The sequence below is a fragment of the Myripristis murdjan genome, chromosome 21 (genome assembly GCF_902150065.1).
Source record: "Myripristis murdjan chromosome 21, fMyrMur1.1, whole genome shotgun sequence".
Classification (NCBI taxonomy): Eukaryota; Metazoa; Chordata; class Actinopteri; order Holocentriformes; family Holocentridae; genus Myripristis; species Myripristis murdjan.
This window is the reverse complement of record NC_044000.1, coordinates 19,362,501-19,372,745: the sequence shown is the minus strand read 5'-3', so window position 1 is coordinate 19,372,745 and position 10,245 is coordinate 19,362,501. Positions and strand designations below refer to the sequence as shown.

The following is a 10,245-nucleotide window of genomic DNA, read 5'->3' as shown; positions in this document are numbered from 1 at the left end:
ACACACAAACAAGCATGCACAAACAGGTACACACAATTGCACACACAAATATGCACAATCAGTCTTGGGTCTTATATTTGAGGGACTCCTCATCCCCACCCACCTACATCCCCCGTGCTGAAATGAAATGAAATAAGAGATTGCTCCGCACCTTTCTCTTTGGCCACAGTGAGGTCACCTTTTCTGCCTTTTGAGCCTTGCAAACCGTGAGGACCAGGAAATCCCTGCAAGATAACATATATAGATATGAGGGAACACAGATCATTCAAGCAAAACAAAGGAAATAAAAGAAGGGGGAAAATACTTGGTTAATTGATGGTTTAAAAGAATCCATCCAGGGAACTTCACATAGTTTCTCTTACAGGTAATCCATTGGGACCTTGGAGTCCTGGATCTCCTGAGTCGCCCTGCTGACCAAACTCCCCCGTCATCCCAACATCACCTCGGGCACCAGCAGGGCCAGGTGGGCCTGACTGAGGGTTTATAGTGGTACACTCACAGAGCCCATGGTCACCTACACACACACACACACACACACACACACACACACACAAAGATCAGCCACATGTTCTTGGGCATTTTAGGCATTTAGCTGATGCTTTTATCAGGAATGGGCTCGTAACTCTTGGTCAAGAAAACAGTGCTGTTGCTGGGATTGAACCTGCCATTTTCTTGGTTATGGGTTATGATCGGTAACCACCAGGTCATCCTGCTGCCCAAAGAATCCTCTTTGGTACGTACAATGCGCCTTTATTACCTTTCTGTCCTTTAAAGCCTGCATTGCCTGGCCTTCCTCTGTCGCCTGGAGCCCCCTTGAACAACTCTGCCCCTGTTGACACACAGAATAATATTCATATCATATATATATCGTATACTCACATATATAAGTCACTTTAGGGACAAAGAGAGAAATAATACATCATGTTACAATAACTTCTAGAAAAACAGGTATTGGCAGTGTCATATTCTCATGGAGGCACACAAAAAAGTTCCCAATCTCGATGTCCGCCCTTATGCACCAACAGGTTTTGGTGGAAGTTCCCGACAAGTCTGCGAGGGTTTAGGGCTGTCCTGCTGTGAAATCAGTGAGTGCATAAGAGCCCTTTATGAACACTTCCCCCAAATCCGTAATCCTGCAGACTTTGCTTAAGAGAATTCCCCATAATCCAGTGCACTTTGACATTAAACTGGGATGACCAGGGAATCCATTGTAGTGTATGGTTAAATGTATTAAGAAATTTGTGGTATTTCATCCCCAAGAATGTTTACAAGAACACTGGCAGTATAGAATTCCTTCTACAGTAATGCCGATGCCAGTAAAATTCCTATCAAGGTACTTTTCTAAAAGCAATGTTGCTTTTCTGACTTGATGCCTTCTGGAAACAATCGTGACAGGAAACAAAACATTTTATTTGTATAACGGCATCCTACTGAGAACACAATTATTGCACTAAAATGGACATTAAATCAGCTTCACAGAGTATCTTCAAAATATAGCTAGAAGTTCAGTCCCTATAAAATAATATTTCATTGATTTGCATTTGAAACAATACTTTATCTTCTACTTCATTCAGACTTTATCCAGGAGTTGATATAGTTAATAAACACTTGTCACAATGTAATTTTGTGTTAGAAAGAATAAGTTTTAAGAATGGCAAAAAATGCTGATCATTATATTGGGAAACAGAGTAGCAACAGCTGATGTTGTGATTTTTATAGTGGGCTGTCCCATGTTCCTAATATTTCTAACCCTTCAAGCCCTTAAACTCTCACACACGCTGACATTTAAATGCTGGTGACGTCATTTAAAGTCTGTGATGGCTCACACTCAGGGCTTAGGGCAAACCGGGCAAAACAGTCAGTCAGTCACCCAGTCACTCCACTCACATGATCCTTTGGGTCCTGGAGGGCCACTGATTCCTGGGAGGCCGTCGCGGCCGGGAGGTCCGGCAGTGATGGCAGGGATTCCTGGCTCACCTGGAAGGCCCTTCTCTCCTGCCTCCCCTTTTATGCCAAACGGTCCTGCAAAATCCCACACTGAAGGACAAAAAAAAGTTTTACCCACAGTTACTGATCAGTCAATCACAAGTTTAACAAGATTATTAGGGAGAACTTTGTTGTGATGCACCAAACATCCTTGACTCTTTTCTTTGCTCTCACTTACTGAAGCAGCAGGCGCTGTTTCTTGTTTATAGAGAAAAGTATTTTTAAAAAATGCCTGAGTGAGTGAGATTCTCTTGTGTGAGTTTTGTTTTGGTATATGCTGTTATAATTATCTGTATTTGTCTGCATTTAAAACTAACAAATATAATAGCACTAGAAAATTTTTTAGTTGATCTTTGATTAATTCAGTTTTATAATGTGGATGATCCACTCTGAGCATGACTGCTGTAATTGTGCAGAACTGCTTTCCTTTATGCTGAGGTTCGCTCGGTAGTAACAGCTACCTTCATCATATTTACTGAGTCTGTGCTGTAAGAATGTCTTATTGGGTCTCGTTGTATCACTAGAATTTACAGACCTAGTTGCTGAGATTCAGTAGCAGGACTTCCTGGGGGCCCGTGGAAACCTTTATCTCCCACCGGGCCCCTCTCTCCCTGTGGACCCGGATCACCAGGGGGACCAGGAAGACCACCTGAACGAGCCAAAAAAGACACAATTATTAGTATCTGTGCAACAACAACCAATGTCAAGTGTTTCCAGACAAGTACTGCTATCCTACACATCAGTCACTGAAGTTGCCTGTAACTGCTTGAATTCATCTTATTGTAGCTCTGTCACACATTATTATTATTTGACTGTTTCCCAGTTATTATTAATTACTGTACCATCTGGAGCCCATGGGGGACGTCCTGTTACAATCAACTCTCCAGGGTCTCCTCTGACTCCCTGAAACATAAAACATAAGTTAGTCAGTGTTTATTATGCCGTGGTTTCATTTGCATGTGTGTATTTGTGTGTGCGTGTGTGTGTGTTTTTTTATTATTATTTCATTTTTGCCTTACTAAGACAGTTTATAGTGTTGGATAGAGGGATGACATGCGACAAAGGCCCCTAGCCAAATTTTAATATGTGGACCATGACGACACCCTTTCACTTGTCATGTGAAGGTGGTTTCTGAGATCATCAGATGTGACTGACTGAGATCACGTTGCAGGATTTCCGCTCATGCTTACGTGTATCCTGTCATAATAGTCACTGTGCGTATTTTCATTTCCCTCTTTTTTTCTGCAGTCTTGTTTCATGTCTTTACAGTGCTTGTAAGTGTACTGTGACTGGATTTGGTTAAAGTGACAAAGAATTATGCTCATACTTTGGTCACAACGTGTGGGTGTGGAAAACTACAGATTTTTAAAATTCTAACTCAAAGGCGTTTTGCTACATAATTGGTGAAGTAATGCTAAAATAAACTAGAAAATTGTATCTACATTTTCTACATAAAAAAGATTTTATTTGAACAATATAAATTGAGTGCTATACATAAATTAATTTTCAGCTCTTTGCTTCATATGGAAATCAACTCAACAAACCCTTTCTAATTAAAATTTTTAGTGAGAGAGGTTCATCCTGCCATGACAACTAAACATTTTTAAGATTATTTTTTGGGCATTTCTGCTTTATTGGACAGACACGGTGTAGAGAAACAGGAAAGAGAAGGCAGAGAGGGATTGGAACCCAGGCTACGACAGCTAAATTAGCCTCAGTAGTCACTGGGCAGCGACTGGGGCACCCCACCTGAACCTTTCTGTCAACATTATGATAGAAACTGTATTTTCTGTGTGACATATTTTGTTGATCATTTACAAGCAGTAGTGAGAGAATAGAGCCAAGATTTTTCATTGAAGTGTGCGAGAGGAGGGGCATGAAGATTAAGAGTCTAACAGGAAAATTTGGGATGGTTGGCAAGCTACAGTCATCTGATAAATAAATAAAAAAAATGAATGAATGAATTAATAAATAAATAAATACATAAATAAACTTGCCTGATGCAGCTTTAATGCATGATCAGATCATAAAATTGGCATTGAAGTGAAAGTGTAACCATAGCCTGTGAGTCTTATCACTGTCAGTCATTTAGATTAACTGAGTATTCATATGTGCATGATTAATAATTAGCAATCATGATTAGCCGCATTATCACCTTAGGACCTTGTCTGCCAGTTGGTCCTCGTTCACCTGTATCCCCCTGAGCGAGAACAGACACAGAAACACAAATGTTGAGACCAGGAAATTAGAATAAGAGAACGGAAATTTACTTGAAGCTAATAATGCAATGACAACATCTCAGTTTCCACTCCAACATACCCTCTGTCCAAACTGCCCATCTTGACCAGGTGCACCCTAAAACAGCATTGACACATGAGAGGAAATGAACCCATCACATGCTTAAAGGACACTGTCAGGCTGAAATGTGTAGAAATGTGCTCATGCTTACCCGTGGTCCTGGAAATCCCATCACACCAGCTTCCCCTTTGTTGTCAGCCTGAGACAGACAGAAAAAAAGAAGAAGATCAGTGCTTTCATAGAAGAAGTGATATGCTGTGTGCATGAATGTGTTTGTGTGCATGTGTGAGAGAGTGAAGGAAAGAGAGAGACCGAGAAACAGTGTGTATGTGTGTGTGTATGTAGAGAGTGTGTATGTGAGTGGAAGTGTGTGGAAGCGTGCCCATGACATACCAGATCTCCTGCTTCTCCTTTCTCCCCCTTCTCTCCTTTTGATCCCTGAAATAATGAAAATGGGATAATTTTGTCATAAAATGTTTCATGAAATACACAAATTACTCGTAATATATATTGCCCCATATTTCCAAAACAAGTCCTGGATGCAACCATAACAATAAAAGTCTCTTCCACATTGAGGAAGAAATAAGATTAAATGATACATGGAGCAGAGGTCGCTGTTATTCTCACCTGTGGCCCATAAGGGGGCAATGTGTGGGGGTGGGTTGAGTTTCCTGGAGCCCCTGGCTCTCCAGCTTCACCCTGTGGTAAAAGAAGTGAAATAAAAAAAAGTGAAATGAAAATCACTTGTGTCAGAGAGAAGCAGGTGGTGGCATGAGGAAATATAGAGGTAGACCACAAACTAAAAGGGGGGCATATGAAACGTAGAAATGGTGGTTTGTTTGTCTAATAAATTCATGATTTGACAAAAATGGACACTTACTCGTTCTCCTTTGACACCCTTCAGCACTTTGGTCATGGTGCCCTGTGAAGAAAAATACAGCAGGTTAATGTGCAGCCTTACATTCAGGCTGATCTTTGCCACAAGCTTGATAGTATAACATTTTATTAACCTTTGATGTGGTGTTTACACATATTGATATTTATATTTGATTGTTGCAACATTACCTTTGGTCCAGGGGGACCTGGAGGCCCAGGGGGACCCTAAAAAAAGAAAGAGGATCCGTACTGACAATTTGCATAAGAATGTAGTTTAAAAGAGGAGTAGGTACTCATAAACATGACCTCCAACAAATCCACATGCACAAACACAAATAAACACACTTACCTTCGGCCCTGGAATGCCTCTGTTACCCGGCCATCCTGGGGGTCCTTGTGGCCCCTGAACAAAACAGAATGAAAGATATTAGATGTGAGAGATGCACAGTGGGAGAATTCAAATAAACTGAAGAAAATGTTGTAGAAATGGGAAAAGTGCCAGATGGAGAAATATTGATATGCCAATATCATATAAATTAACATTATCATCTCATGTCTGTGGGATCAAACTGTTTAGTAACACAGGATCTGAATGAGAAGTCTTACATATACTCCAGGGTACCCCGATGAACCTGGATCTCCCTGCAGAGAAATGACAAGGAATCACAGGAGCTTTTGATGGTTATGTACTCATGACAGCAATGACATGCCATAAATATATAAAGTCCTTCAGAACTACAGTCATTTATGGTGCGAACTCTTTGCCTTCGCTCCTCACCCTGAAACGCTCCATGTACACACTCAGCTCCAGAGACTCTCCCTTCTCTCCCTTCCTGCCTTGATCACCCTGATAGAGAGGAGAGAGGAACAGAGAGAAACAGGCAAACAGAGAGAAAAACGGTGACTGAGAGGGCTTTCAGGTGGATAACACCTCATGTATTTTACAAATGCTATCAAAGACAGTGTTGGAGTCACATACAGGAAAACCAGGCGAGCCGTCATAGCCGGGTCGTCCTGCTGATCCGGGGTCTCCTTGCGTCCCGTTGCAGCCATCTGCTCCTGGCCTCCCTCTGGGCCCAGCCTGGCCTGGGTGGCCCTGTACAGGAGATGACATCACATCAAAAGAGTCAGAATAAACCACAAACCAAATTGCTACAAAGCATGAATTTCTGTTGTGTTCATCCAACCTGCTGGAGGGACTTACAGGAATACCATCTGCTCCAGAAAACCCCGGAACGCCGGTCATTCCCTGCGGTGCGGCGACAATCACACAGTAAGTGACAGGAAGTGTCTCTGTGGCCACTGCTATCAAACTGACACGATAGATGACCAACTCACCACTGCTCCCTTAGGACCAGTGAAGCCTCCACGGCCACGGTCACCTCTCTCACCCTTGGGCCCTTGGATGCCCAGTTCCCCTGGTCTTCCTGGTGGCCCCTGAGGCCCCTGGGGGCCAAGAGGCCCAGGCTGGCCCTGAGATGGAGTTGGGGGGAGAAGATGTAATATACTAAGTAACCTCCCAAGCAAGACTGGCTTTCAATTTGAGGCATAATCTATCAGAGTGAGGTATGCCTTATGTTTAAATTTCTTGTTAATATTAATGTAATTAATAATACATTTTAATAAACTGCTCATACTGGAGAAAATTTGAACTCACCCGTTGGACACAAGAGGAATTAGAATAGAGGATATTCACAGTGCTGGAGATTTTGGCTCAAAGAGATTAAAGCATCACAACAAAGCAATCAAGACTCAATCAAATAGTTTCTAGTTTATAAATGTTCTGCTGCTCTGTAACACCTAGCTGTCACAAGGGGGAGACATAAACCTTTCCTTTACTGGTGAAATCCTATTGTGTCTCTCAGCATCTCAGGCTCTCTACACCCATCAAGTGGCCAAAGAGAAAATGTACAAGTGACTGCTGGCACAATAGACATGCTTGGCAATTAGAAATGACTGCCTGACTCAGTGAATTAAACCAAGAGCAACACATCAAACTGCTGTAGGCCAAAGGGTATGTACTGATACAGATCACAGATACAATAAGAGCTTTTGTTAATTACACAGCACATTTTGTCTGCTTGGCGTTTTCAGGGAGAGAAATCTGCCTGGGAACGGCTGAAAACCTGCATGGTGAAATATCCATTCTGACTTGCAATAACAAGTCATACCCTCTTTATCTTGAACGCACCTCAAGACCCTCGAAGACAGACAGACCCACAACCACACACATGCACAAACCACACAATGTTATTACACAGGACATATATACAGAGCCAGATAGTGCGGGGAAGAGATAAAGGTAAGGTAAATAGAGGCAGAATGTACCATCGGCTCTTTTCAAGAAAACAACAAAAAAGATGACGCTCACAATGCAGATACCATGCAGTCTGAGTTGAAAGGCAAATCAAATTGTTATTCAGAGAGGATATTTTGATTGTTGGCCACATGAGGCTGCAGAAAGGCCCCTAATCTGTTGGCTAAATATAACAGTTTGATTATGATACTTAGTGTGCTGAAAGAGAGGGGACAGACAGTCAGATAGGGAAGAGGAAAAACGCCTGCGAGCTCAGCAGTGGTAGAAATATGCTTCTACTCTCCACCCTACATTTTAATAGATCTCATTTTATCTTTTAATAGACTTGCAAGGCAGACATGCAGGCCTAGGCACAGGTCCAGCAGTGATATCTGTGACTTTTTTCACCTGCTTTTCAATAAAGAGAACAGCATGACACTCCTCAGTAATAACGCATTGCGACAGTCTTTCTGTGTCATTCTCATGGCTGAGTGGGACCGGACCACAGCCAGAAGAGATGCTAGCAGGGGTGGAGAGCACACGAGAGGTGGTGGGATGGAAATGGAATGGATGGGGAGAGCACTTAAAGAGCCGCAGGGTCACGAAACACGTGAGGCCAAAGATACCATGGGAAATGCGCCTGTTTGTATGGTTTGGGAGTTCGGGGAGGTTGTTTGGCGATGGCCTCTGAGGTTTGGGGCTCTGACAGTGTTACTGTGAGAACCAACAAACACAGTGATGTTTGTCCCCATACAGCAATGGTCTGGGCCACGCTGGTATGAAGCCCGAGCCAAGGGTCTCGGGGTAATGCAAAGGGAATTAATAAAACCAAAGAGAGCCTAAACACTGTCAGACAACAATTCAAACAAGCTCAGTGACAAATCAGATACTGTGAGATATAAAGGCCTACATGAGCTCGTTTCACTGATAGATGGATGTAAGTGTCTGTGTGTGTGTATGCGTGTGTGCGTGTGTGTGTGGATACATCCTATGTGGGTGGTAGACAAGGCATTGTCTTTGGGTGGCTTCTTGGAACAGGAGGTGTGTGTTTCGTCTGTGGTTGAGCCTTAAACCCTGCAGCTGTTCTCTATAGGGCAGACAACAGACAGACAACAGTCCTGTCAAAACAGCTCAACGTCTTTACGTGGACAAAGAACCGGTGGTGTTACAAAGAGAGAGAGAGAGAAAAAAAAACGAAAAAAAACAAAATGGCTAGAGTACATGACTGATGGCTGTTTGGAGTGTGTATCCATCTTAACAAAAGTATTAAGGCATGACCCCAATGCTGGTCATCAATCAAAGTACGCTCATATTCATTTTTACGCCAGCGTAATATCATAATGTTCACAGCGGCTGGATGCGGAAAAGTTTAGCTTCGAAAGGGAACTGCCACCTGTTTCCGTTGTGACAAGGCCCCGTGCTCTCTATTGTTATGCTGCTGAGAGAGAATAATGTACATGATGTAAGGGGAACTCTGCCCACACACACTCTTCAACTATTGCCCTCATAATAAAAGGGCAATTAATCAAGCTGACTAATTTATTGGAGATAAATGGCCCTGTCAAAGTAATAATTTGGCTAGAAGGAAAATAGACAGCAAGAGGAAGAAGTGGAGTGAGATGAAATAAAGGGTTGTAATTCTGTCCCCTGTCTGAAGTAGAGCGTGTGTATGCGTGTGTGTGAGTGTGTAAGCGCATAAGAGATTGCTGTCTAGAGCACTGCGATGGTATGTGTGCAGCTCGGTATCTTTCTGCATGGCTAAAACACTGGGCTGATAAATACCAGTCTTCATGTGAAGCTGATAACGGGGGAGATGTTTCTAAGTGCTTATTTGTGTGTGTGTGTGTGTGTGTGTGCATGTGTGTGTGTGCATATGCAGAGGAGTGGGCTTAAGGAACCAAAGGCTACAAAGCAGAGTTATGTCTATGTCAAGCCGACCAGACCTTTTCCCGGCTCTATAACGGTTTATTGTTCCATTAGCTCTTTCGACGCCTCCTGGCTCCCTGGTCGCTAATCATTTCCCTTCTCCATCCTCTCCTGAGCTAAATCTCTCTCCAGTCCTCCCCGTGCAGCTCGTCCTCCACCATAATTACCACTCTTCCACGGCCTCACTTCCTTCGTACCTCTATACTCCCCGCTCTTATCTGCTTACACTGCTTCCACCCTGCATTCACCCCCACCCCCCCACCTCCTCCTCCACCTCTCCCCGAAACTCTCGAGCCTCCTCACATCCCTTTGCATCTCTTCTTATCCTCCTTTTGTCTCCCTGTCTTCCTTTCCCTTCCTGTCCCCACTGGGAGGAGACTGACCCATATCTACCCCTGCTCGTCTGTCAGGGGAGAAAACTGGAATTTAAAGCCGAAACAGTGAGTTACAGTAAGAGGAGTCGTTCAAAAAAAATAAAGGCTGTTGTGAATAATAATGAGAGGTATTAAAGATGTAGTCTATCTGTATAAGTGTGCAAAGAGACTGAGAATGACAGGAACTATGGAAGAGAAAGCATTAAGGGGCCGGTTTAGACTCATAAAAAAAGGCCACCTGCATAAACAGAGAACCTGAAAACCAGACCGGAGGAAATGTGCTCTTCAAACGTTCTCCATGTCTTGGATTTACAAAAGACCTTGAACTTATGAGAAGTGTGTAAACATGTGTATATGTGTGTGTGTGTGCCTCTTTAGATCTAGATTCCTGTCTGTCTTTGAGTGCTGAACATGGCTTTTGCAGACTTTGAAGCTCGGGAGACCTACGCTGCCCTCTGCCTTTCTCGGCAACGGCGGCTGTGGCCTTTT

General features: G+C 43.1%; 1 protein-coding gene across 1 annotated transcript in view; it reads right to left on the bottom strand.

The window, feature by feature from the left end:
• Positions 1 to 10,245, bottom strand: part of col4a2 (collagen, type IV, alpha 2) — an 80,481-nt gene that overhangs the window by 30,577 nt on the left and 39,659 nt on the right. Inside the window, exons 5-23 of the mRNA XM_030081063.1 lie at positions 6,499 to 6,633; positions 6,365 to 6,409; positions 6,140 to 6,256; positions 5,939 to 6,007; positions 5,767 to 5,802; positions 5,510 to 5,563; positions 5,350 to 5,385; positions 5,165 to 5,206; positions 4,912 to 4,983; positions 4,678 to 4,722; positions 4,436 to 4,483; positions 4,306 to 4,341; positions 4,142 to 4,186; positions 2,829 to 2,889; positions 2,522 to 2,635; positions 1,888 to 2,037; positions 758 to 829; positions 363 to 514; positions 152 to 224 (exon numbers count right to left, since the gene is read on the bottom strand). Of these exons, the coding sequence (XP_029936923.1) occupies positions 152 to 224; positions 363 to 514; positions 758 to 829; positions 1,888 to 2,037; positions 2,522 to 2,635; positions 2,829 to 2,889; positions 4,142 to 4,186; positions 4,306 to 4,341; positions 4,436 to 4,483; positions 4,678 to 4,722; positions 4,912 to 4,983; positions 5,165 to 5,206; positions 5,350 to 5,385; positions 5,510 to 5,563; positions 5,767 to 5,802; positions 5,939 to 6,007; positions 6,140 to 6,256; positions 6,365 to 6,409; positions 6,499 to 6,633 (1,402 nt within the window). The remainder of the gene's footprint in view (positions 1 to 151; positions 225 to 362; positions 515 to 757; positions 830 to 1,887; positions 2,038 to 2,521; positions 2,636 to 2,828; positions 2,890 to 4,141; positions 4,187 to 4,305; positions 4,342 to 4,435; positions 4,484 to 4,677; positions 4,723 to 4,911; positions 4,984 to 5,164; positions 5,207 to 5,349; positions 5,386 to 5,509; positions 5,564 to 5,766; positions 5,803 to 5,938; positions 6,008 to 6,139; positions 6,257 to 6,364; positions 6,410 to 6,498; positions 6,634 to 10,245) is intronic.